Here is a 27846-nt window from a genome sequence, read left to right on the forward strand (position 1 = left end):
GACACCGTGGTGGACAGCGCTGTCTCATGATCCACGATACACCTGCTGCTGACCAACCCGTGAGGTTCCTACAGGTTGGAGTTTGGTGCGCCCACCTGGAGCCTGGGCTCCCTTCTCCTCCCAGACAGAACACCTGCCATCTGTCAAGGTGGGGGGAGGGTGTTCTCTGGTACACCTGGGAGCTTGACTCAGTGTCCCAAAGCTTTCTGAGCAGCAGGGGAGTTCCCTGAATACACGCTGCTTGATCCTACTCCCAGAAGTTCTAGGTGAGTGGGTTTGGACAAGGCACCCGGAATGCCCACTTCTCAAGAGGATTCTGGGATTGGGCCTAGCCTCCTGCTTTGCAGATATCAGGGCAGAGCTTCTGTGCTGGGAATACTCTGGTTCTCACTAGGATATTTTCAAGGCTGGTAGGGGTCGGGTGGAGGGGTACTTGAAAAATCATTCATTTTACCTAAGGTTTTTTTTTTTTTGGATAATGAGGAACCTATGAAACCTTCTGTCTGAGCCTGGGTTCCTCGAAGAGTTTGCTCCGGATGCCTTGTCCATACCTGCTGGAGGTCAGTCTCTAGAGCCAGGGCTGGGAATTTGCATCCCAGGCCCATTTTCTAGGTGAGGCCACTAAGTCCAGCTCATTTCACATCCTGAAAGACAAGGGAACTGCCAATCAAAGAGTAAAAGTGGCATGTCCCCAGTCAAGAAAGAATGACAGAAACATCTCTAGCCTCTGAGGGTCCTTTGGGGACAGTGGCCACACCTAGCACTCTGGTAACCCTGTGCCCAAAGGCTCTTGGTCATCTGAGACATCATATGCTGCCCTGGGGCATTTGAAAAAGCACTGATTTAGAACGAGGGGACATGGTCTGTCTTGACCAAATCAGGGTGCAAAGTGAGCAAACATAGGCGATGATGAAAACCTCCCCATCTCTACTTTTCCTTGAAAGCAAAGGTCAGACACAAAAACAGGACCAATATGTACAAACAGAATCCCATTTTATTAGCAGTTAGTTCAAGATTGGACATTAATGGAGGAAAGTTCCCACATTTAACACAACCCAAAACGGCTGGTTCAAGAGCCCTCTTCAGGTGAGATGCGTAGCATGCCCTCTGCAACCCCTTCCCACCCCTACAGGGAAGGAACCCTCTGCCTGCTTCCCAAACGTGCCCCCCACCCCACTCAGTTGGCCCTCTTCTCTCCCCAGGAAATAACATGAATTTCATGCATGAATTACAAAAAGAGCCCTCTTGCCCGTAAGAAAAGCTAGCTCAGTCATAGAAAACCCTTTCCTCTGATAGCCTCCTCCGGGCCAGGGAGAGAAGAGGGAGAAATGAACTTCTTAGGCAGAAACACTGTGGGGAAGAGTCCCCTGACCTTCCTGTTGGACCTCAGCCGAGTGGACACGCACGGTCATTGCCCGGCCTGCTCAGAGCCGGCAAGGGCATCAAGCCAAGAGCCAGACAACCTCAACCCAGCACTGCACGGGAGGCCTGGGGGGGAGGGGTAAGGAGCAATCGGCTAACCTCTTTTCACACGAAGTGCAGCTGACTCTAGCACGGGCATGTGAACATCCCTGCTGCGGCCTGGGGAGGAAGACTGTCACATGACCACCCGCTGTACCCGCTGCTCCTCTCACACCGCACCTAGAGGAGGCCTTTTTCCATCTAGCCCTTCCTGTCATAGCCTGAGGTCGTATTTCTGCTCCAGTGCACATGGACCATCTAGAAACTGAAGATCCCTGAACCACAGAACAGAAGCAGGGACACCAAAACAAAGGCAGAGAAGGAAAGAGACGAAGAAACAAGGATGCTGTGTTTGGCATGGGGCAGCCTAGCTCCTCCAAGCTGTATACACTCATTCTGGCCTCCCTGGGGCAGATCCACAGGCCGCCCCACCCCGCAGTGCCCTCAGACCGCCCCCAATGTGATGCTGCCTCATCAGAGAGCCCTTTCCCCTCCTCCAAGCTGGTCTGGCCCTTCCTGCAGATGGTGGTGGGAGAAGGCACACCTTGGCAGGAGAGAAATGCCACATTAGCCATTAGCACAAACAGCAAAGCTACCCTTGAAAACGTGTGGGCTAAGGGATGAGGAGGAAACAAGTGGATCTGGAATGTGGGGCTTCTATGTGACAACAGACCCTCTGGCCTTAAAAAAATAATACCTTTTGAAGGCTGGGAGTGGTGGCCCACACCTTTAATCCCAGCAATTGGGAGGCAGAGGCAGGTAGGTGGATCTCTGAGTTCGAAACCAGGCTGGTTCATATAGTAATTTCCAGGACAGCCAGAGCTACATAGTAAGACCCTGTCTCAATAAAGCAAACAAAATACCATTTTGGACTGGGCCTGGTAAGTGCACACATTTAATCTCAGTTCTTGAGAGTCAAGTGGATCTCTATGAGTTCCAGGGCTAGCCTGTTCTACACAGCAAATTCCAGGCTAGCCAAGACTATATAATGAGACCTTGTCTCAAACAAACAAAAATCAAACATAAAAAAAAAAAATCAGATAAGTAGAGGGAAACCTTTTTAGAATTCAAAGAAACTTTTTAATAAAATACAATGTTCTTGCCCTGACTGGATCCAATCTAAAACCAGGTATAATTGCTGAGGGGTGGGGTAGGGGACCTTTGGGTACAGACTAGACAGCAGTTGTTAGTGAGGATAGGACTACTATCTCGGCTGTGGCACTGGCTGATCTGACAGAAGGCCCTTACCTCTTAGGGCAACAACAGGGATAAACAGTCTCTGCAACGCACTTTGAAAATACATAAATGTACAGAGAAAGAAAACAAACTGGCAAATGCTAACCTCCTTCAGTCCAGATGAAGGGTGGCTGGCACTCAGAACCCAACACTGGTTAAGACGGTTCTGAACTGGCTCTTCCCGACATGTCCGTGGGCTCCAGGGTAAGACAGGCCAGTTTTCCTCCACTGAAGTCAGCAGACTCAGACGCGCCCACTGCTCACACATCAGGGTTTGAAAAGGTCTATTTTAACACCATGCTCTCAGAGGTGCCTGCCCCATAGAAAGCGCTAGAACCTGGAATGACTGAGGCAGCTGTAGGTGATCTGCACCCATAAGGCAAAGGCTGCTGGCAGAGTGGCAGAGACTAGAGAGGGGGTGGGGGAATGGCCTGAACAACTGAAGTGAATTTCCTCAAACTTTTTTTTTTTTTTTTTGATTTTCCAAATGCTTCCAGTCATTCTAGTTGAGAGATCCTAGGACAAACTTATCTACTTTCCAAGACCCAGTATCTGCAAGCTGGGGCGGAGTCTCGGTCCAGTAGCAAGAAGGGACACAGTAGCAGCAATAATCTACAGACTTAAGACAGATGGCAGTCTCCAGGGTCTTAGAAGGGAACAGACCACAGAGAGCATCTCCTCTGTCTGCCAGTCTCCAACCTGCCTGTTTTCACCTGAAGCCAGAGGCAGAGGCTAACAGAGCTGCACGTTGTACGAGGGCCACTCCAACCACCCTACCTCCGCTCTCACAGGGTCTCAAACAGAGAGTAACCTTCAGTATACAAGAGCCACCCTCACTGACGGGTGGAGAGTTGGGCTAACGGCACACACTTTGACCCAACTCGGAGTCTGGTTCCAGCTTGCTGGCAGGGTGTCTGAGCATACCCAATCCTGTCCTCAGGTACTGTGTATTGAAGGGACCCACAGGCCCCAAGACCCCAAGGAGAAACGTGATGTGCCATGCTTTACACACCAAAACCACGCCAGCAGGTCCCCCCGAGCGTGCAACACTCTGCAAAGCAGTGGGGAGCTCAAGTACCGACTAGTGCAGAATGCAGACAGCCCTGTCACCAGGACGGATGAACTCTGGAGGCAAGAGAACACAACAGGAAAGCAGTGTGCAGGTCCTGGAAGGGGCAGGCTCAAAGGCACCTGGCTGGGAAAGAGTGGTTTGTCCCCATGTCCTGGAATGACCACAGCTGTGACAGGGAGCACAGGTGGGCCTGGAGGCAGTGTGGTTCTGGAAGAGCACTGGGCTCAGAATCAGGGGCCTGCATTTAGCTCTTGCTGCTGCTTCCAACAGCTCTGTGACATTGACCAAGGCCACCTCTCCCATTCCTGTACCCACTTAGTGCCCATCTCAGAACCCCTTCAAGTCCAGGATGCCAGAATGTCCCGGACGCCTGATGGACACTGAACTGGCAGTTGGGGGTGGGGGACAGGGAAAGGGAACCCAACCTCAGTGACTTCACATTGTTAAAGGGGGACAGACACAGAACCCAAACAGAAAACAGTCAGAGACCCTGTGTCTGCAGGGTCTAGAGACAATTCTGTGGGTCTTTGTGGGCACCCCCCTCCAAGGCAGCCCCCAACCTAGCACCATGTGAGGGGGGAGGACAGCTCAGGGCCTCAGGTCTCCCACCCCAGCCCAGCTTTTCCCTGTGGCCCAAACACCCCAGAGCCACTAGGCTTGTAAACCCAGACTTCCTGGAGAGAGTTGGTCTTCCTTTCCACCTTACCATCTCTATTCCCTCTGTGGCAGAGGGAAGAAGGACCCTGCTGGTCGTCTTCCTGAGGCCTAGACTCTTACAGAGACATCTGCTTCCCTTCCAACTCATTCTCTAGCGTAAGATATGACACCCTTGAGACCAGGGCTTGCCACCATTGTATATGACTTAATTAAAAACAAACCCAACCAAAAAAAATATAATATATATATACACATTTTATATATATATATATATATATAAAACACAGTGCGACCCCAGCACCCAGGGTATAAACTCTGGCACCAAGAAAAAAAAACACAAAATATTAAAATACTTTAGCTTCTTAGTATTTGGGAGGTTAGGGGGTCTCTGGGGACCCTCGGCCACAGGTTGTCTGCCGGGCCGAGGCAGTGACTGTAAAACGATGTATATACACGGGAGCACGAACACGGGAGCAGACTCCTGACTCGCCTCAGCCTTTACCACAGGAAACACCACAGTCACACCCAGGTGAACAGGGCGGGGCTAAGGCCCACGTCTCTAGGCCCAGTGGCATGGCAGTGGCCCAGGGCCTATAAGAGACCAAGTGCACTAGGTGGACACTACAGGGACCAGAGAGTCTCTCCCCTAAAGGGAAGAAGAGATGCGGTAATCTTAACTCAAATATAGATGTCATATGTCCTCTCAAGATGGCCACCCTCACATCCAATCCAATGAGTGCATCTGGGCGCCCAGCTAAACCCTGGCAGAGACTGGCTCAAAACCCTCAAGGGCATGCCCAGTCTTTCTCCCTAGTTGGGTGGAAGGCCCAGCTGCATTATTCTCCCTTACTGCCTGGAGGACAGGGAAATATGGCAGCTAATACTGAGGAGACAACCTGCTGGAGCAGGGGGCGGTGTGACCAAGGAAAGGGCAGGGATGACAGAACACAGTGAGGGACAGGAGAGAGTCTCCAGGACCCCTCCTACCAGGAAATGACCTTCCACCAATAGGAAGTGGTCTCCCCAGGCAGGGCAGCTGCAAACGGAATGGACCTCCGGTACCAGAGAGATCCCATAGGCCACACATTCAGCAGTAGATGCTCGGAGACGCTGCAGACCTGCCTGGGCTTCTGGCCCCAATGGGCCTTAGCAGGGTATTGCTCATTGCTTTTGGCTGGCCGGGCCCAGCGCCCTTCTCGGCAGGTCAGTCTGGCTCAGTGTGAGGCAGGACATCCCTGCTAACACAAGCGTTCTGTCTGGCTGTGGTGGCCGAGGCTACCTGGTATTCTGGAGGTCCTCACGCAGCCAGGTGGGCAATGTCTGGCCCATCTTATACAGCAGCTTAGAGAGCTCGATGTTGTGGTCCCGGTAGTAATCCTTTAGGAAGGCTCGGGACTGCAATGGGAAGGAAGCTCAGGTCAGGAGCGCCATGCCAGCATAAGCACAACCCCCTCCATCACACCACACTCTATCCTATCCCAATCCTCTTCTAAAAAGAAGCCCCGGAGAAAGCGCTCATGTAGGAGGAGCACCAAAACATAGTACCCAAGGTCAAACCCATGAGAGAGAGGAGAGCATTCATCAAAACTAAAGGCAAAAAGGAAGAAGAAAGCAAAACAAGATGCAATATGTGACCTTCCTTGATTGTGCTTTCCATACAGTGTTCTCCCCACAGGGTGGCCTACTTCTTTCTCCCTTTCACAGGTCCAAATCCTGGGGCCCCCTCCCCCATAACCACATCCCTGTGTTGGCACCCCTGCCTTGAACTCTGCTTCCTACTGTGTGGAGGTCATGCATAGTATCTGCTTTACCATGGAACCCACAGTGCTACCCTTGCTAAAAGGTAATAAACACTCGGCTAAAGCGATGCTGACCTCCAGGGCGCAACGCCTATGTCCTTCTCTAGAGATAGACTACTGTGCAAGAGGTCCTAAGGTCACTGCCACAGTCAAGAGTAAAGGTTTAGGGGCTGGAGAGATGGCCCAGAGGTTAAGGACACTGACTGCTCTTCCAGAGGTCCTGAGTTCAATTCCCAGCAACCACATGGTAGTTCACAGCCATCTACAATGACATATGGTGCCCTCTTCTGACATGGAGGCAGAACACTGTATTGTATATGTAATAAATAAAATCTTTAAAAAAAAAAAAAAGAGTAAAGGTTTAAAGGCCTCCCCAAGAAGGACCCCTCCCACTCAGCCCACTGTCATGGTGCTATATCCCCAACTTACATCCAAGTCCATCTCTGGGTATTTCCGTCCCTTGCTTTTGCCCAGACACTTGGTTTTTCCTCCTTCAAGCAGTTGGCACCAAAATCCTTTCTTTGGGTCAAACCTGAAGGGGGTGGAAGCCCATGGGTGAGTGGTCTGGCCTCCCTCAAGGCCATGTCCGTGTCCTAGTGTGCAGGAAGTTGCCTTCGCTGGCACAGTGTGACTATGCAGGCTGACACTTGCCATCTGTAGCTCAAGTGTTTCCTGGGGCATACTGCCTTTCTCCCAGAAAAGGCACCTCCATGTTCTAAGTCACTCTGGTCCAGGTTAAAAAGCTCCAGTTCCTCCCATAATCCCTCTGGACTCTTTCCAGTCCCAAAGAATCCTGAGACACATTTTCTGAGCAACCCCTAATAGTGTAGAATAGGGTTTTCTGATTATTTTATGTTGGACCCAAGATTTCTTTAACACCCACATTTCAAGATGGTAGTAGTCACACAGAAAACACATGCTACATTCCAAGCATGTAGCCCAGAGCTTTCTCATTCAGTCCATCAATCTTGGGAGGCAGGCATTAACCTCCTTATCCTCATCCCCAGAACAACAAGTGGAGGCTCCAGAACCCAGAGGACTTGTCAAAAGTCACAGAACTCAGAGATGAAAGAAACAAGTCAAGATGGTCCTATTTGGTCCTAACCTCTATCAGTGATGAAGCAGCCTATGCTCAGGAGTGTTATAGCCTCCAGTATCCTTGACAGCGAAGAGGGAATACTCCCAAGAAAGCAGCCAATGAGGATAAGTTTATTCCTCCTACTCTTGGGACTGAACATGCCACCTGGATGTGACACAGCACATGTGATCCAAGCCCCTGGAACCCAGGCTGATGCTTACTGTGGGAGCTACCTCACTGAGACAAAAGAGCCAAGACTGCACTGAAGAGATTCCTCCAAGCTGGGCTGAGCAGAGGAGATCCATCACTCCCTTTTCCTAAGGCCAAAGCGTTATTGATATAACTTAAGCCATCTAAACATTTGCTTTTCTGCTAAGAGTCACCATCAGGGAAGAGCTACATGTTCTCTTACTAACTTAAAGCAACTCTAGGTCGCTCCCAGTATTCAAGTCTTTATTTCCTTGGCCCAGACTCTGGGCCAGGGAAATTGCCTCATTGCAACACTTGCCTCAAAGCAACACTTACGCCAAGGTTTTGTGGTAGTCAATGGTGCTGGTCACCCCGAGGAATTTCTGCACTGTGTCCATCACTTTGGCAGGTTCTGTTCTCAGCAATTTGCCATCCAAGACCAGGATCTGGAGACAAGAAAAGGGGAAAAGGCTATCTGGACTTGCTTTCATCCCAGTAGCAAACTGTCCATGCCCATTACAGCATGAATGGCCTGGCTACAAACACAGGGTCCTGAACATCCCGAGTTTACCCCTACTCGTGACGTCCTCCACCAAAGGTATCCCTGCTCAATCCCTGCTCACTGCCAGCTCTCCATCTCGCTCTTTCCCAGAATTTAAGCGATTAGCAAAGCTGGCATCCCTGCTCCTCACACCCCACAGGATACCTACTGTAGCCTCCTGCAAAGCCTCCAGCCCACACTGTTCTTCTGCTCCAGTCTTCAAGGCTTCTCTAAAAGATGTCCTGTGATCTAACCCTGCCGACCCTCCACTCAGGCTTCCCTTCCACCACCACACCATGGCTCCTCCTCCTTCCTAGTCCCCCACAGGGCTTTCCAGGTCCCCTTAAACTAAGGCCCCTCCTTTTCCCAAGAGGCAAGGCAGATAGCTACCTGGTTGGCATGGAAGGCGCTGAGCCAGCGTTCAATATGCGTAGCATACCAGCCAGGGACCAGGCAACGGTTCTGGAGGGCACGCAGCTTTGCGGATGCATCAGGGCCAGCTGTGATCACCTCATGAAAGGTGTACTTTAGGGCCACTGGGTCATCGTGGGCTCGCTGGTGCTGCAGGCAAGGGAAGAAGATGAGTACATCACAGGCGGAACAGAAGCAAGCTGGTGGCCTAGGCTGATGTCCTGCTTCTGCCTCACTGCTTTAGATCAAAGAGTCGTCAACCCCAGAGTCCCAGGTTCCACATCTCTGCAAGGTAGGAAATATAATACACCAACTTCCAAATGCTCTTAATTGGCATAGTCGCTGAGATTCCTGCCACTCCAGGGACCCGCTAACCAACAAGTATCAACATCAATGTGGCTTTCTTTACACTGACTCCCATTTCTTGAGACACAGTCTCATATAATCCAGATTGATCTAAAATTTACTGTGTATAGCATAGGATGGCCTGTGACCTTGAACTTCTGATTCTCCTACATTTTGAGCACTAAGATTACAGACACGTGTCACCACATCTAGTTTTGTGCAGTGCAGAGCTCAAACCCAGAGCCTTGTACACACTAGGCAAGCATTCTACCAACTGAGCTTAATCTCCAGCCCTCATTTTTCCTTTTTACAACAATTTACTAAAGTCCAAACAACAAGAAAACCCTTGACATATCCTTTATAAAATGGAAAACCAGAATCAGTTGCAACATACAGAAAATGGCTATTGATAAGATAAAAATGCAACCATATTCTCAAATGCCAGATAGAAGAAAATACCTGCTCCAAGCCCTGCATTCAAAGCTACCATCCTTGCTGAAACAGAGTGTCACCTACTAAAAAGGACATGAGAGTCTCTTCCACCAAAAGCAACAGTGCCCTTGACAGACACTGAATGGACTGACAGAAATCATACGAGAGAAATGTCAGGTTGACCCACCTGTAAAGCCATCAGCAGATCTCAGAAGTCAGAGGTCAAGGACTTGCCCGTGTTAACTGACCCTGATCATCATTGAGGATAGTGCACAGTCCAAGGCAGGAGAGGCAGGGCAGTGACGTATATAAACGTACAGGACAACCTCTGCATCTCCTCACTTTCTGAAGACAGCCCAGTTCCCTTCCTCTCCTCCCGGTACCTTCTGATATCCTAAAATGAAGCAGCCTCTTTCTCCTTAAAGCACTTACTCCCCAGACCACCGACAGGAGAAAGAATAAGGCCTTAGGTGTATAAGACCTGTATTCAATATGCAACATGTGATGGTGAATCTCAGTTGTCAACATGACATAATCTGAAATCAACTAACAGGCAAGAGACAAAGAGTACCCATGAGGGATTGTCTTGATCAAGTGGTCTGAAGTGGTGAGACCCACCCTATATGTGAGCAGCGCCTCCCAGCAGCAGCCTTGATAAAAGAGGAAGAACAAAGTTTGCCTTCTGCATGTCTGTTCTCACTCTCATCGGCAAGTTCATCCACCCTGCTGCTGCTGCCACCATTGCTGCTACATTTCCTCTGGCTTCCAAATGTGTGCTGAAGACTAGCAGCTCTCCAGGAATCCTACAGGCCTTCAGGGACAGACTGGGGTTGCTGAATTCTCACCCGCTGCAGTGTGCCACAGTCACTATTAGACTACTCAGGCTCTATCATGTACCAACCCCATAAACCCTTTATATACATATTCATTCCACAGGTTCTGTTCCTTTAAAGAACTCATTACACAAGCCCTGCGCGCTCTCTCTCTCTCTCTCTCTCTCTCTCTCTCTCTCTCTCTCTCTCTCTCTCTCTCTCACACACACACACACACACACACACCCTTGTCAACTTTCTAGAAAACTGCTATACAGTTGAAGGGAGGCTGCAAAGTTTTTCTGTCATGCCCACCAGACAGGACTGACAGGGCGCATGAGCAGCCTTCTAGCCATCCACGCTGTGCTGAAGCAGATGTACCCAGAGGTAAGAAATGCTGCCTGCTGCACTCTGGGCTTCCCATAAAGACAAAGGCCCTGGAAATGGCAAGACAAGGTATGAACCAGCATCCTAAAGAACAGGAGAAGAGGGCTCCCTTCTCACGACCACAGGCTCAAGATGAGAGTTCTAAGGAACCAGGAGAAAAGAAAAGCACTGAGCCCGGAAGCAGCCACCACAGCGTGAGGTAAGGAGGCAGCAAAAAGCCACTACAAGTGGCTAGGCAGGAAGAAGCCTCCCCAGCCGGGACAGTGTGCACTTCCCAGGTGACCAGAGGCTGAGGCCCAGCTCTCCCACAGCATGAAGATCAAACCCAGTCTGATGGTTTGATGCAGGTAGCCAGAAACGTAGCCTCAGGCACCAAGGCTACTCAGACATAGTGCTTACAGTGTGGCATACTCCCAAAAAGGAACAGGAGGACAGGAGAGGAAACCCCTCCTAGTCCCATGCCAGGGTGAGAAGCATTCCCATGAGCCCAGTGGAATACATGCAGAAGTCTAGCCAGGCACAGGAACTCAGGAAACCCTGGAGCACACACCTGCAACAGCAACAGGGAGATCTCTGTCTACAGCTCACACAGCTTATGTTGCCTCACAGGTGGGAGCTACCTTCTTAGATGACCCTAGGAGGGTTTTATCCCACCCGAGTCCCTGCTCCCAACTACCCCTGACAGGTAGGAAACCATAGCAAACATAAACAGATGGCTGCTTTGGGGATCTAGGCTGTCTCTAAGTCCACTCAGCCTCTGCCTTGTATGGCCATCAGAGGCCGAGTAAAGCCTGGAGTGGGCAGGTAGATGGAAGACGACATTCGACATCAATTCTGCCTGTCACCACCACCAGGCCAGGCGCATCACACAGGCTATTCTCACCATCACACACAAGGCCATGTGCCCACCAAGTGGTGCTTGTTCAGTGCTGGTTGAGTAAATGTCAAACAGATCCACACCCTTCCTGGGGACACAGCCCCAACCCACTCACCTGGTACCAGGAGTAAGCTCGGTCAGCTGGATTGATGAGGATGGTAAGGATCTTGGCCTTGGGCAACAGGGTAGCTGCCCGCCGTGGTGCCACTTCTGAATCAAAGTAGTTGGCACTTTTCTCAAAGTAGAAGTCAGAGGTGGTGTTGGAGGGAATAGGGAAGAACTCCATGTACCTGTAGGAAGCCCAGAGACAGGGCTTAAGGCCAAATCTTGTAAGCCAGAAACCCCAGGAATGCAGTGACAGGGTGGGGATCCCTGAGGTGGAATTTCCTCAAAAACGAAGCAAAGTGCACTGCTCCAAGCAGCAAGGACTTGCCTCTGATAGGGGTTTTGGGAGGAACTGCCACTTGGCAGTGTCCTATTCCAAATTCATTTTTTTCTGGTGGGCATCTTAGAATCAAAGACCTGGAGATTCTTAAAAGGGTGGCATGGAAGCAGGGCAGTGGTGGCACACGCCTTTAATCCCAGCACTCAGGAGACAGAGGCAGGAGGATCTCTGTGAGTTCGAGGCCAGCCTGGTCTACAAGAGCTAGTTCCAGGACAGGCTCCAAAGCTACAGAGAAACCCTGTCTCGAAAAACAAAAAACAAACAAACAAAAAAAAAACAAAAACAAGCAAACAAAAAAACCTGTGGTGTGGGTTGTGGGGCCTGGGGAGGAGACCATGCAGCTCCATAGACAACCTGCTGGCCCTGACTTCTTTGGGGACAAACTAGGCTCGGAGTGACCCGCATCCAGGAAGAACAAGTCCAAGGAGATGATGTCCTCCGTCATCTCTGGGCCTGGGATAGTGCTCTGCCATCACCTTTTGCCACTCATTCTCCTCTCTCTAAACTGCTGTGGGTGAGCACAGCTTCCCATCTAATACCCTACTTCCCACCCAAACAGAACAGACTCTCTTGGAGATACTGAAAAGGAAATGAAGTACACTCTAATTGAAAGTACACATTTCTTCAATGGTCCCAAGGACCTTTAAACAGAATCCCCTAGGACCTAGCAGACCTTCGGCCCCACCTGTAAAACCAGTCTTGGGGACGGGGCCAAGAAGGCAGCCTCTCTTGTTTTAGGCCCAACTTTTTCCACCTGTAACACCTGACCTGAGAATGCTCAGAAAACTTGTTTCCTAAGCTTGTAGTGTCCAGCAATCAACTCCTTAACCTTCCAGTTGCCCACTGGATGCTGGGTGCATGAGAGTGTACAGTGGCTCACCCACATTTCCTTCTAAAACTCCAAACACACTGGCTTGCACTAAGACATCTGGCCACAAGGGGCTTTAGGTAAGAGTTAGGAATATAGACTGAAAGGTGGATAAACATGGACAGATGATATATGGCAAATGAAAGGAAAAAACGTGAAAAAGATATCAAAAGACAAACACAGAGTCTCATAATTTCTGCACCCAGGGAACCCACTAACCAGTAATGCATAATGGCAGAACATGCTCACATAAGGCTTATAATAGGCAGGAAAGTTGCAAATGGAAAGACTGGAGGGTGACAGCAGTCCATGCTAGCCTCCTATACGGTGCCCTCTTGGGAAAGTTCTGATGGGAAGTGTCAATCTACCGCCCCCAGAGAGCTCCTAGAAACCCATGGGAACTCCTCTCCCTGCAGATGGCCACAGGCATAGGACAAGCCAGTCAGAATACCCGACTGTCACTAGCAGACGAGTCACATGGGTGCAACCCTTCCTCCTTGAGGATTCTGTTTCTAGGCAGTCAGGGAGGGGCTGGATGCCCAATCAAGCTATCTCTGACCCTGGGCAAAGGGCTTCCTCATCCAGTGTCCTGTTTGTCACAACACTGTGGCAACATGACTCAACAGTCACTGAGCTATGTCCCTGTTTACAGGAACTTCAGCTGCGTGTGAGCAAGCACCAGCTGCTTCCTGCTGTGGCCACAATGGCCACTCCAGCTGGCTCCATGATGGCCTTCCTGTCCTGCTGGAGACAGAGGCCACTTACCAGTCGATGCCTTTGTGATAGTTGTGGCCATTAAAAAACTGGATCTCCTCAAAGGTTTCGGAGCTGGGGTAGTTGCTGCTGAGGTCCGGGTGCATGCCCAGGAACAGGTAGAGGGCCGTGGTACCTATGAGAGGGAACAGCTGAGACCTCAGCCCAGCCCCCAACAAGACAAGAGTACACCCTGGGCCTGTCTTCCCCAGTCACTGGGAGGGCTGGGAAAATCCCTTCCCTTCTGGAGTCTTAGTTCCCTCATGAGTATAATAAAAGGTGCACTAAATGCAGACCTTAAATGTAAGGTCTACATTCGACTACTGGGTCCTGGAACCCTCCAGGGGACCATGCATCTATCACAGGATTCTTCACCGCTAAACAAGGACTCGCCCTCAGAGGCTTTCTTGCCACCGCACTCCAGCCTGGTTACTTGCTGTCTCCTCAGAACTAGGCTCTTCCTGCTTGTCTTTTCTAGCTCTGGGAACAGCCCAGGGATAAGGAAGTGTCAACCCTCCAGGGTTTGGTCATGGGAAGCTCTTGCTCTCCTCACTTTTTTATTTATTGCTGTTTTTGTTCACTTGCTTTGCTTCATGACAGGGTCCTGACGTGTAAAGCAGGCAACTTCAAACTCAAGATCTTCCTGCTCAGCTTTCAGAATGCCAGGATTTACAGGCATGTGGCACAATGCCTAGCTGTTATCAAACTCTGCAGAAGCCAGGAGGTCCAGGCCCACTAACTAGCCCCTCTTGCTGGTGTCTATCCACCATGGTCCCTTATTTGAGAGGACCTCTTGTTCATTCTTGGGGTGCTTTCTGTGTAACAGCACACCCAGGGAGAAACTCTGAAGCTTGGCAACTATGAAGCCTCAGGGCTGCAGGTCAGGTCTCAAGACCTGGAGCTCTCACTTCCCAACCATGTTGCAGAAAGTCAGTGAACTTCCCTTGTCTATAAAAAGGAGCACCTACCTGTCCTTACAGAACTGAGTGGAAGGCAAATGCTTAGCCTCCAACAGACATGACTAATGGATCACAGTCCTCTATGCTGATCCAGTTTTACCTAGCACTGCTCAAATTTGCAAAGTAGATGAACAAGACATCCTTCCTGCCTTGTCTCAGAGACTCCTAGGGTGTTGGGGTGTTCTCTGAGGCTGTGGTTCGAACTCCCCTGCTCTCTGCTCCCACAAAGACAGACAACTCATATTTGTCCCCATGTTGCTCCCATTTCTGGTAAAAAGAGATAGAATACTTAAGACTGAGACCCGATCAAGATGGTCTCCAGAATTCTATGGCTGAACTAACAGGCACAGGGGAAGCTGGGTCAAGGGTCAAGAGACCTGCCTGTTTTCTGGGGGCCAATGATGAGAAGCTTTGGAAAGCGATCACATGTCTTCTCCTTAGACCAGATGTCTTTGTGGCGTTTGTCCTCACAGGGATCCTAAAACAGCAATGGAAAGGATATGAGGGAGGCCTAAGGACCATGAATGAACTCCCTCCATATGCGGCTATGTCTTTGTTTGTTTGAAACCAGGGTCTCACCATGTAACCTTGGCTGGCCTGAAAGTCACTATGTAAACTAGGCTGGCCTCGAACTCACAGAGATCTTCCTGACTCTGTCTCCCAAGTGCTGAGCTAAAGGCATGTGCCACCACTGTCCAGCAGGTACGTGTCTCCTAAGCACCCTGTGCTCTTGCTGCATCCTCACCTCCCAACACCATTCTGTAACAGATAGGGACCATTTCTGGTTAGTGTTATAATCCCATCAAGCCTACAAATCTCCAGCTATGTGGTCATCACTAACAGGAACTCACAAGCACTTGCTGACTTTAACTGCACAGGCTATGCCTGAATCCAGGGTTCAGCAAACTTGCCTTCTGGGACAGGATAAACCTCTTGGGAAATGTTTAGTAAACACAGTAGGCTTGCAGTACTCTCGGGTCTCTGCTGCAATGACACAAAAGTGGCACAGACAGACACAGAAGTATGACTGGGTGCCAATGAAGCTTTCTTTACAAAGACACACCACAAGCCAGAGCTGGACTGGGAGTAAGTATGTGGATCCCTGGCCTGAGTCTAGCTTCTGCCTCCAATTTTTAGTAGTCCCGGTATAGATTTTCCCAAGGACGGCCCTAAACCTTCCCTCAGCCCATTTACTAGTAGCTGAGAGCCTGCTGCAATTGAAGGAGATGGCATGAATGGCCACTAGGTAGGGCAGACACTCTCTATATACTTTGTCTACACTAGTCTTAACCCAAGTTTTTTGCTTTTGTTTTTTTTTTCAAATGTGCATTTAGTGTTTTGCCAGCATATATGTCTGTGTGACGGTGCCAAGTGCCCTGAAACTGAAGTCACAGACAGTTGGGAGTTGCCATGTGGGCACTGGGAATTGAACCTGGGTCCTCTAGAAGAATAGCCAGTGTTCTTAACTGCTGAGCCATGTCTCCAGCCCTTACCCACAGTTCCTAAAGGCTCTTTTCCAAGGCTGTGCATGAGTGTGTATGCACAGAGTTTATGGGAAGGGGTGGGAGGCATACACAGTATGCACACATATTGCACCTACGTGTGCCCAGGAGTGTACCCACACTGCTGAGGGAATGTGAAGTACAATGGCTGTGCCATGGCCTGTGCCTGAGAACAGAAGGCATGTTGCTACAGCAAGGCGCCTTGCCGCTCTGCCTACCTGCCAGAGTGGGTCCTTCTCCTCAGAGAAGATCTGGAAGTACTTCTGGGCCAGCTGCACAGGAGGCAGCGTCTGCAGCCTCAGGTTGGTCCAGGAGTGCAGAAAGCGCACCAGGTGCTTGAAGGTGTACAGCCCAAGGCGGTCATTTCCATAGTTGGACAAGTGCGTCATGAAGATGCTGATCTGTTTCGGGGAAGGAAGAGGGTGGTGAGGCTGGGCCAGCTTCTGAGCCACCCCATGCCCCCCACCCCCCGTTACTGGCCACTGACACCCAGGGCAAGGTACACTGGGACTATCCAAAAACTGTGTGACCTTGAGTTGTGTTCAGCCAAGGAAAACCCAGGTCTAAATGACAGGTCGAGGGAAGGAAGCTAGCCTGGGCAGGAGTTACTGCACTGCTTTATAAATCAGGATGGGGAGTTTACATTGAATATGAAGAACATGCAGTTCACAAGTCTGGGAATAAAACACATTTTATAATGTTAGAATAGTTGGTTCCACTTACAAATAAGAAAAGGCCCAGAAAGGTCCAACTGAAACAGGTGTGGCGTGCACATGTATGTGTCTGTGCATGTATACACACACAAAGAATAGAAAGAGAACATAGAGTGCTAACATTTCAATACAGAAGTGGAAAATCACAGAAAACACCTATGCTTTTGTCTGGGCCACACAACGGAGGAGGCCAGCACCACAACTGGACAGTGGACCTCCCAGTTTCCAGGCCCCATGTCAACCTATGCATTCTTCCCCAGCTCAGGAAGCCTCCTAGAATACAGAAAGGCTGTCAGTATCCCCCTCATACCAGCCCTGGGCTGAAGAGCACTCACAGGATTGAGGAGCACAGTGAGGAAGAGTTCGCCCCCATTGATGATCTTGTCCAGCTCACTGGAGCCTCCAGGGTATTCGTTGTAGAAAATGGTGTGTGTGAAGAGGCCACAGGTCTGCCGAGGGAGGACCTAGGAGGGAGTGGTAGATGGGCCATGGTATCTCCAGTCATGGTCCAGAAAATAAAGCTGCTTCCTCAGGATAAGGGCTGGGGCCTCCTTGGAAAGATGCTCCCCTAATAGGCCACACAGCCCTGACTCCTGGTAGTCTTTTCCAAGGACTCTGCAGCCTGCAATGTTCCCCAGATGAACCATCATCTTTGCCTTATACTTCACTGCTATTTTCTACAAAATAAACAGATCCAAAAGTAGCATGGAAACATGTAACATTTGCAGCGAGTCTTTGACCCTCTAACACAGCACTGCGGGAGCTCAGCGCCTCCGTTAGTCTACTAGTCTACTGAAGGAACTACATGTTGTCTGTCTTCCTCCTGGAAACCAGGCATGAGAGCAGGGATGAACATGTCTATGTCTCATAACTACCTCATGCCCAGAGTTAACATGAATCCTAGGGCTAGCCTAGACTATGAGACCCTGTCTCAAAATAAATGAAGGAAGGATGGAGGAAGGACCTGCACGTGATTCCCAGCACCCACGTCAGGTACCTCACAACCACCTGTAATTCCAGAGCCAGGAGGATCTGATACTTCTGCAGGTACCTGCACTCTTGGGCGTACATGCACACACACACACACACACACATACACAAACACACACACAAAATGAAAATGCACTTTAAAAAAGAAACAAGGAAAGCAAGGATTTCCTGATCCTGTCACAGACGCTAAGGACAGCAACCCGCCCTCCCTATGACGGAACCTTTGAGGCAGAACAGCAGCAGAAACCAGCCCCAAACCCCCAAGTCAGCCAATTGCAGCCATGCCTCCTAGCATAGCGTCACCTCATAATGACAATGCCCACCATGACCTCCCAGCCACTTGCCATGATGCCATTGTGGATGAAGCCACGGCGGTAGCGGGCGGGCTTCAGATGGGGGTACTCCTCTGTGCTGGTCACACGGATGTTCCACACCTGCTTCCAAGCCTCGTACAGCTGCACATGCACAGGGTACACACCGGAGTGGTGGGGTGCCACTGCGTACCCCATGTCTGTGGGAATGCCGTGCTCCTGGGGAGAGGATGACCCAGGCAGGATGAGAATGGGGGGGGGGGGGTCTTTCCCTTTGGACCTTGTTTCTCTTTTTTTAGAACACAAGACAAAAACCAAAGGCTAAAATGGCAGGGCATGTGGTCTCAGCCCATAGATGCAGATGGGGAAACTGAGGCCTGGAACAGAAAGGAAGGGACTCAGATTCTTGTTGGGACCAATTAAGTCCTGGCCTTCAGCTGTTCTTCCCTGTCTAGAGCCTTCTAATTGAAGTTACTAGAAGCTGTGCCTAGCCTAGAGGATTAGAGGATGGGATTTTCACCTGTTGGCCATTGACTGCAGGGTATTTAAGCCTCCATGGTGCTATTAAAGAGGGGCTTTTAGTACCAGTGTTTTGGAGGTCTATGTGTTGGTCTGTCTCTGCATGTGTATTCTCAACCTCCAGCCCTTTGCCCAAAGCTCACAAACTGGGTTCTAGCACATAGAGCGCAGATGGGGGCCGCGGTGCGCGGAAGATTCTCAAAGCAAGTAACTAGCAAAAATGAGCCTAGATTAATTTCCGACTGGTTAATAAATAAAAAAAAAAAAGAGCCTAGAACTTGAGTGTTCCAAAACTATCTTTTTTTTGGGGGGGGGGGGTGAAAACAAGACAGGGTTTTTCTGTGAAATAGTCCTGGTTGTCCTAGAACTCGTTCTATAAACCAGGCTGGCTTCAAACTCACTGAGATCTGCCTGCCTCTGTCTCCCAAGTGCTGGAATTAAAGGTGTGCGCCATACTACCTGGCTCCAACTCTCATTCAGTACAAATGCCTGGCACCTAGCTCAGAACACTCATGTTCCTGCGGTCTCCTGTTTGGCTAATGTGTCCAAGCTGATCTTTTGTGTAGATCTCTCTTAAGTAACTCTGCCAGCTCTCCAGAGGTTCTACCCTGGACCCAGGAAATAAACAGGCCTCAGCATGCATCCTTAGGTGACAGTCTGAGCTGCAGTTTCTTTGATTTGGGGTTTTGATTTTTGCTGTTTTGAGACAGGGTCTCATGTAGCCCAGACTGGCCACAACTGATCCTCCTGCCTCTGCCTCCCAAAGGCTGGAATTCCAGGCACGTCCCACCAGGCCTGGTGAGCTTTGGTTTCCTGTCTATAGAGAAGGCCTGCCCTCTTGAGGTATCCAGGAGACACTGGCTCTCAGGGCAGCTCACCCCAGGCTCTGGTACAGAAACACATCTATCAAACTGAACTGCACGGCACTGAGAGGCGAGTGAAGCCCAGCCCATCCCGACCCCCCCCAGCTCCGTCCCCTAGGGAATCTTACTCACGACAGCGAACTTCTTGTTCAGGGCCATCTGCTCAGCCAGCACAGACTGGTTGTGGAAAAGGTGGGGCTGCATGTGGCTCCACATGTGGGGGAACCACCAGAACTCTTTCACGTAGGACAGCAGAAGATCATCCCCAGCATCCTCGGCATCGGTGCCTAAGGCAGTGGCACAGTGTTCAGCACAGCTGGCTGGCCATTCAGCCCTCCAACCTGGCCCCTGACTACGGATGGGACATTCATTCAGCCAAGGGCCATGTAGGAGTGGTGTGGGAGAGTCAACCGAGCTTTGGCAGAGGAGACACAAGTCTAGTCTGGACTGCCCTTGCCACACTATCTCCTCTGTGGGCTCTTGGTGTTTGAAGTCAACAACCCCAAGTATTTCTTCTGCCTTTCACATGCCTGCTCTTGTCCTGTTTCAAGGATCTAAACTGGGTCATATGTCCTTTTGCCCACTAGCCTGCAGAAGTTCTGGGTGGCCGCAGGACATTTAAACCTCTGTGTCAGAAGTATGACTACAGCCACCATGGTCTGCAAAGGGCTAGGAACAAATACGCAGACCATCAGTAGTACTCTCGGGAACCTTTGGGCCATCTTGCACACTCTCGACCGCAATCTATTACTGACTATGGTGGCCCTGCTTACAACTCCAGAAGCCATCCTCACTGAGGACTGTAGACCTGGTTGCCATCCATTTGCCCAGCATGTGAAGAACCTGGAAGAACCCGCAACCTCATCCCTGCTACTGCAAACAAGACACGTGATACTGGTGGTCATGCTGGGGAGGGACAGTCATTTGTGCTTTCACTTTCTATGCTACGTATTTCTGGAACATTCTTAAAACTCAACCCATTTCTGGCTACTGTAATAGCTTGGCAGAGCCATTTCAGCAATGAAATGGCCATGCTTGACAATGTGAGTTTAGTCCCCAGGATCCACAGAGTGGAAGGAGAAAAATCAATTCCCAACTTGTCCTCTGACCTCCATATGTTATGGCATATGAACACAAACGTATGTATACATAGGTATATATATATACAGTAAATAAAAATGTAATAAAAGCTTTTTTGTTTGTTTTTGTTTTGTTTTCAAGGCAGGGTTTCTCTGGCTGTCTTGGAACTCACTTTGTAGATCAGGCTGGCCTCAAGCTCACAGAGATCTGCCTGCCTCTGCCTCCCAAGTGCTGGGATTAAGGCATGAGCTGCCACTATCTGGCTAAGCATTTTTTTTATTTACTAATATCTTTTATAAGTGGAAATCATTTTGAAAGGCAAGGGTGATGAGGAGACAGGAGGAAGAAGACACATAGCCCAGGACTGCACAGGCTGTCAAGTGTATGGACACTGATGGAGGAGAGTTATCTGTCTATGTTTCTTTCATTGGTTAATTAATAAAGAAAACTGCCTTGGCCCTTTAAGAGACAGAAAATTAGGTAGGTGGAGTAGACAGAACAGAATTGTGGGAACAAGGAAGTAGAGTTGGGGAGACGTTTCAGGCAATCGCCATAGTGAGTCTCCATGCTTCTCCTCTCCGAGATGGACGCAGGTTAAGATCTCTCCTGGTAAGCCACACCTCATGGTGCTACACACATTACTAAATATGGGTTAAAGGAAGATGTGAGAATTAGCCAATAAGAGGCTGAAACTATGGGCCAGGCAGTGTTTTAAAAGAATACAGTTTCCGTGTAATTATTTCGGGTGTAAAGCTAGCCGGCGGCCGGGTGGTGGGACAAAGCCCCGCCGGTTCCTTCTACAGGACACCTTGTTGCTACTGTTACTGTCCCCAGATGCCCTCTGCTGGGACGTCCCTTGTGGACCATGGACTCCGGAGTCACTCCCCACTTCTACACTGTATATCTGGTGCCCTTGTAACAGCAATCCAGGGGCCAGTTGTGCAGAGAGCAGGGATAAACCACCACATACATACCTGTGTGGAAGAATTTCCCTGAGTAGCCCAGGTTGAAGGTGAAGTTTGGGATGTGTGTACGAAGTTCATTCTGTGTATCAAACAGGGCCTAGGACAGGCAGAGGAGAGGCAGCAGTGAGGGGAGGTCAGGTCAGACTCTCCCACTGAGCATCTGATTGGTATCCTGTTAGAACAGGACCAGCTACAAAACTCACAGGACCCAACACAGGGCTGTCAGTAAAGCTCTGTGATGGAGCCTTTGCCTCCCATTTGAGGACTGGGTTCCATCTTCAGCACAGATCCCAAGATGCACGTGCTGGGCCCTTGCTCCAGTGCTAGGAACATCAAGCAGATGACAGCAGGCCTCAGTTACACAGGGACTGCCTCAGCATAATTTCTGTGGAATAACCCAGGCTGCTCACCTAAGAAGCCGTCCCCCTGCCATCTCCTACGCTGGACTCTGGCTTGAAACACTCAGAGCTCCAGCCTAGATCAGCAATGCAAGCCTGAGAAGCTTTTGAATTTCTTAGGCCTTAACTGCAATAGGGGACCAGAAGATCTCTGCCCTCATGGGGCTCTTCAGACAAGTGAGAATCGGTCTGTGAAACCTCAGGGCTTGTGGTGGAAAAGTGATGGAGAGAGAGCTACAGTCACGGCTGCAGCCACTGACATCCTCAGGAGATTGCAAGACTAGATCAAAGGATCCTGGCCCTTCCAAGGATGTCCTCTGTGTTCTGTATGCGGTGATCCTGTGTGACCACATCTAGCACCTATGGGAGGTCCACGGAAGGGCTGACCTCTGGGCCAGGACTGCACTGCTCACACGGCTTTGAGTAAACCTCTAGGAGCTCACTTTCAGGCAGGGCTGTTACCCCGGGCATCTAACCAAGTCTAACCACTGCCTGACAGACACGTGATCCAGTCATGTGGCTGCAGGCAAGCTGTCCCATCTCTCTGAGTCACAGTGGCCTCATCGTTAAAAGGGGACTCATACCTCTTCACCAGCTGCCATGACATCCAATGAGGATCACACACAGATGCTGAACACAGAGCTTGGCACTCATCAAACCCTAGCTACGCGAACTCTGCTGGGACTAGAAACTACACTGTACGGCCAGAAGGACACAAACTAATGAAGTGACAGTCATGGTTCTGAAGGAAAGTCAGTGGAGAGCTATGTTCAGTACTAAAGCAGAAAACTGCTTGGTCCTTCAGACTCAGAAAGATGTTAAAGGGGAAGGAGGCCTGACAAAGAAGCACTTGCGTTTTCCCTGAGCTGGGAACGTAGAAGACATTTGTTCTCTACAGGCATGGCTCTTTGCTGCTGCACTACCTCTTCCTCAGAAATGGGGAAACTGAGTCAGGCCTGGAAACATGTTTATAAGCCCGGCATTCAGGGAGAAAAGGATGGAGGATCAAGAGTTCAATGCCAACCTGGGCTACATGAGACTGAATCCAAAAGAAAAACGGGGGGTGCTAAAAACTAGGCAGAGTATTCAGGAGGCTAAAGATAATAAAGTCTAGACTAGCCTGGGCTATAGTAACCAGCCCTGGATCAATGGCTCACAGGGTATACGGTGAGCCTGTAGCTAGAGGTCTCACCCTGGACCACAGTCTGTCAGACATTCCCCTGATAATGCAATGAGGACCTAAACTACAACGGATAGATACTTGGGCCACTGAAGAATGTGCCGAGCAAGCAACAGGGCCATCTGCTTTGCTGGGGTTGATTTCAGCACTGCATGAAGATGTTGGCAGGATGGCTCAACTAGAGCGAGCTTAAATGCTTCAACAGAACACCTGAGAAAAGTGTCAGGAGCAGCACTTGCATAAAAGCAGATCAACACTGCCTAGGTCTGTTGTGGCAAGTAAGGGAGGGAGGAACCTGGCCATGTGGACATACCCCCCCCCCCACAGGCCTCAGCCGGGCGCCACTGTGTAAGCCTAGTGTAGCAAACAGCCTGAGCCCTCCTGGCACTCCCCCTTATTTTAGGCCCAATGATGGGATGAGACTTCCCCAAGTCACCTAGTCAGAGTCACTATCTGCCATGCTCCTGTTTGCAGAGTTCATTTCTGAGCAGGACGAGGCCACAACCCCAGAGGAACCCTCCTTCTAGACCTCCGGCCAGCCTTGCCTGAGGTTTCAGGAAGACAATGCCAATGGGTCTGTGCTGCCCACAGAGAGGGCCTGCCACACTGTCTAAAGCCTCCTTCAGCATCAAAGAGGTCTGTGTCTGGTGCTAATACACCTCTAGCCCTGTTAATCTCCAGAGAGGACACCCAGTCGGCAGGCAGAAGCTCTGGGCACTTAATCCTGTTTGCCTCTGCCTGCTTTACTGCTAAGCTCGCCCTCTGTGCAGCAACCACGCCGATGCCCTTCCTCTACATCTGTCTCCTCCGCAGGGTCTCCAAGGAGACCGATGGCTAAAGGACAACTGCAGCTTTTTTAAAAAACAATTTCTTTATTTATATTTTATGTGCATTGGTGTTTTGCCTTCATGTATATCTGTGCGAGGCTGTCAGGTCTCGGGAGCCACAGATAGCTGTGAGCTGCCATGTAGGAGCTGAGAAATTTAACATGGGTTCTCTGGAAGAGCAGTCAATGCCCTTAACCACTGAGCCATTGCTCCAGCCCTGGACAACTGTCCTCTGGGAGGCTTCTTTCTTGACAGTTCACGTGTAGCTACCCTGTGTTTGCAAGGAGTGCCCACAAACAATTTGGTAAATGGTTTCAGAATTTAACATAAGCCCCCACCATCCACATACAGCTGTTGGAACATGCTGTACATGTGACTCTTTATTCTGAAGAATCTTGGGGGAACTCTGATAATGACAAACATTTTTGAAGAGTTAAAATCACACCTGGGCAAAATGGCAGAGAACAACCCTAGCCAGATCTTTCTGTTTCTGCCCATGTCCCTTCCTCCTGAACTCCAGCATACACATGCAAAACATCTCTGTACAGTAAGACAGCAAATGGCTGAAGTTGGATTAATGGGTCTGCAAACAGCCCAGGAGTCACAGATGGGGGTGTGGCCCGATGAGGCATTCCAAGAGTCTCCTTACCTTCACATCCTCCACCTTCATGCGTGTGCCCTCCTTGCCCACAAAAATATCATCGATATCCACCAGGATGTATCGGTCCAAAGGCAGTGAGAGGCGCTTCCCTGTGAGGAAGGCCACAGCATCCACAAAGACAAGCTTATGCAGCCAAAAGTTAAGGTTGTTGCCAAACAGCACACGTTGGATGCCGTCATGGAGGCCCAGGTCCTGAACCACAGTCGCATGCAGGGCGGCATGTAAGCCAGCATCTGCGCCCAGGTGTGGGATGGACTCGGAGGAGCGCGTCTTGGCCAGCAGTACTGGTTCATAAGTAGAGTGGTTGGACTGGAACACAGTCCAATCCTCACCGGGCAGCACGCCTTTCTCCACTTCGCTGGGCCGTGTCACATAGAGCAGCGGGGACTTGGGATTGATGCTGCAGTCCTTTAGGCCCAAGTTCGAATGCAGGAAAAGAGGGAAGCCTTTGAGTTGTGCACTTAGCAAGCTGTTCTCATTGGCCTAGAGCAGGAAAGGGCAGGAGAACAGCTGTCAGGCATAGTAGAAAACAGTAATGTCAACAATATTTACAACTTCACAAGAGCTACCATATCCCTCACTGAATACACACACAGAGATAGAGATACTCATGTGTACACACAGACACAGACAAACACATGCTCACATACATACAGATACACATACAGACAGAAATACAGAGACAGACACACATACAGACAGACACAGGTACATGCACACACAAAGACACAGAGATAGACAGACAGACAGACAGACAGACAGACAGACAGACACACACACACACACAGGCTCCCTTCCACACAGAAGGGCTGCTCTCTTGCTCTCTAGCCACCACTGATAGTGATGTGATCTTTATCCCTCCTCCCGGGACTTGATGCTGTCCCCATTCCCTGTACTCCATCTCCTCTTCCCTGGCCTCACCCGTGACTCCTTCATGCTTTTCCTCACCCTTCCGGACATCTGACTCCAGATATATACAGTGCATTTGTCCTTGTTCCTATACTGGTTCTATCATCTCTAGGACTGGTAAACTCCTGTTCATCCTTCAAAACCAAACACATATACCTGCTTCTTGCAATGGCCTCCCTGGGACCATGATAAAGTCTCAGCTGGGTTCAGAGCATCCCTCCCAGCCTGTGCCTATTTGAAAACAAGGCTTTATTTCTTACTTTGGATCCCTGACACCCAGCAGGGACACACATTCATTTGCTGAGTAACTATTTTTAAGAATGAAAGAGGAACAGAGAGCTGTCCGTACCTAGCACCTGATAGCTGTGGGTTCCAGGGTTAATTTATCAGTCTGCAGCTACTTACTGTACCAGACGTTATAATAAGTATTTAATGAGATATAGTGAAAAAAGACAGGAAACTGTGTCAAGTGAGAAAAGCAGATGTGACCCTCCCCCTTGAGTCAAGCAGGGAGGAAAGACAGCCATCAAAGCCACGTAAGAATAAAACATGGTACACCTACAGGGGAACGGTCGCAGCTGCGGACCAGCACATGCTGGGCGGTCAGCAGGCTCAGGAGGCTCCTGGAGAAAGGGCCTTTGGAGCTTGTTACAGAACAACTGAGCAACTAGAAGGAGGCAGAAGTCAAGTCCTAAGAATAGCCAGTGAAAAGGGCCCGAGGCAGGAGAAAGCACACCATGACCACGGAGCCAGAGATAGGACAAGAGGCGGCAAGGTCCCTGGAGCTGTCAGATTCTACCCAAGGATTCTGAATGAAGTCGCATGTTCCAGTTTGCATCTGGAGAAGGAAGGAGGGTCACCCACAGGCCACCTGTGGGGCAGCCTAGAGAGCACCACGCCTGAGCACATGCTGAACAGAGAGTGGATGGGAGGTTATAGTCTGAGCCTTGAGCCAGGTGCAGAGCTGAGCCTGCCCAGAGAAAGCTCTTTACTAATCTTAACAGTCAGGCCTTTCTCATTCCCACAAAGCTCTGCAGGGGCCTGGCTCTGTAAACTGTGATAAGGAACCACTTTAGATCTCTGAATGCAGGGAGTGCCTGCCAAGTCCCCATCCTGAGCCAGCCTCAGTGCTGAGGTGCAAGAGACTGCGACCCATCCTCAGAGACACCCTCCTGAGGCTCCCAGCTCCCCACCACAATGCTAGGCATTGGCCTCGAGTGTGACCTATGAAGGGACCAAAGACAGACACATCAGGCCCTGTCTACCACTGCTGGGGCCTGGGAACTCACCGCAGGCACTGGAGTTTGGGGATCCCATTTCCAAGTCTGGCCCCGAGCTTGCTGTGAGGTGCTGGTGGCTTGCTTACACACAGCACCACTGAGGAAGAAGTCAGCCATGAGAGCTACCACAGGCAGCCATGAAAGGATCCAGCCAGGGAAGGGAACAGAGGGTCTAGGGCCAGAGGCACTGGCCCTGTCACAGGGTCCTTCCTACTCCTCAGCACTGAGACAGGGGTGACCCTGACATAAGGAGCGCCTGAGCGACGAGTGGGATACGGAGGCCCAGCACAGACTTCCTTCTGAACTGGCGAGACACACTGAGAAACCCTGTATCCTTCTGTCTCCAGTCAGTCTGCTCCTATGCGGTCTTCTGAGGTCATCCACTTAGAAGCAGTAAGCTGGGTTGTCAAATCTTGGCTCGGCGGCATACTAACTATGTTGCTCTGGTAAAGCCACTTAATTTTTGAGTCACGTTATCTGAAAACAAAGTGCCTACTCCATGGGACAGAGCACACAAAGCAACATGCTGGGCACTGAAAGGTCAGGTGGCCTTTGCTGGCCCTCGGGGTGCATTCAAATGCAGGCCATCTACTCCGCAAGGCAGATGCGTGACTTTGTAGGAACGGTACAGGTGAGGCCCAGACCCCATCTCAAGGACTTCTCAGGGGCACTGTCAGAGCCGCAGACCAAGGGCAACCACTACGCTTGCTGAACTTGGAGTGGACACGCCACCCCAGCAGCCACTGATGGAGTGATTGCTGGCCTAGTCTTCAGAGCTTCCCTCAACTGTCTGACTTCTTGCAGGGTCTAGAGGCAGGAGCTGGAACTCGTCTCACTAGCTGAGTGCCCTGGCCATGGCCACACAGAGTCTGGACTTTTAAGCTTGTGATTTCACCCCGCCTTGACAATCTGGCCTGAAAGAGACGGAACTTGAGCCCTGGCACAGGCCCTTGAGCTAAGAGCAAGGAAGCCAGCCTTAGCAGAAGAGTATTGGTGTGTCTCGACCACCAGGAGGCATGCGTTCTAACCGACAGCCACAAGCCTCTGCTCAGAAGCCAGGAGTCCTGACTTATGCAACAGGGCAGGGAGAGCTGCCTTTGCCACTGACCCCAGTGAGGCTGTGCGCATGTCCCTGCTCTTCAATGGGCCTCATGCTTTTACCATACACAAGGAGCTGGGGTTACACAGGGTTTGAGTTCTGTTATTTTAACTGTGCTCAATGTCCACGCCCCAGGCCTAGAGAAGCCCAGTGCACAACACAGGGCTTCTGGCACAGACCTCCACTAAGAATATTCAGCGTCAAGACTCAGCAAACCTTAGAAAGAC

General features: G+C 50.4%; 1 protein-coding gene across 5 annotated transcripts in view; it reads right to left on the minus strand.

Annotated features, from left to right (window-relative positions):
• Window positions 1-976: 976 nt before the first annotated feature.
• Ndst1 (N-deacetylase and N-sulfotransferase 1) overlaps window positions 977-27846 on the minus strand; it is a 63042-nt gene continuing 36172 nt past the window's right edge. For 4 of the 5 annotated variants that reach the window (XM_038329294.1, XM_038329292.1, XM_038329291.1 and 1 more), the window contains exons 3-15: window positions 24320-24814; window positions 21275-21362; window positions 19353-19507; window positions 17872-18057; window positions 16873-17001; window positions 16043-16225; window positions 14704-14800; window positions 13376-13499; window positions 11413-11587; window positions 8424-8594; window positions 7829-7938; window positions 6655-6757; window positions 977-5821 (exon numbers count right to left, since the gene is read on the minus strand). In XM_038329294.1, coding sequence (XP_038185222.1) covers window positions 5702-5821; window positions 6655-6757; window positions 7829-7938; window positions 8424-8594; window positions 11413-11587; window positions 13376-13499; window positions 14704-14800; window positions 16043-16225; window positions 16873-17001; window positions 17872-18057; window positions 19353-19507; window positions 21275-21362; window positions 24320-24814 — 2136 coding nt within the window. In that variant the 3' untranslated portion in view covers window positions 977-5701. Of the gene's footprint in view, window positions 5822-6654; window positions 6758-7828; window positions 7939-8423; window positions 8595-11412; window positions 11588-13375; window positions 13500-14703; window positions 14801-16042; window positions 16226-16872; window positions 17002-17871; window positions 18058-19348; window positions 19508-21274; window positions 21363-24319; window positions 24815-27846 lie in introns of those variants that run through there. The other variant, XM_038329295.1, reaches the window with a different exon arrangement.

The sequence above is a fragment of the Arvicola amphibius genome, chromosome 5, assembly GCF_903992535.2.
Source record: "Arvicola amphibius chromosome 5, mArvAmp1.2, whole genome shotgun sequence".
Taxonomy (NCBI): Eukaryota; Metazoa; Chordata; class Mammalia; order Rodentia; family Cricetidae; genus Arvicola; species Arvicola amphibius.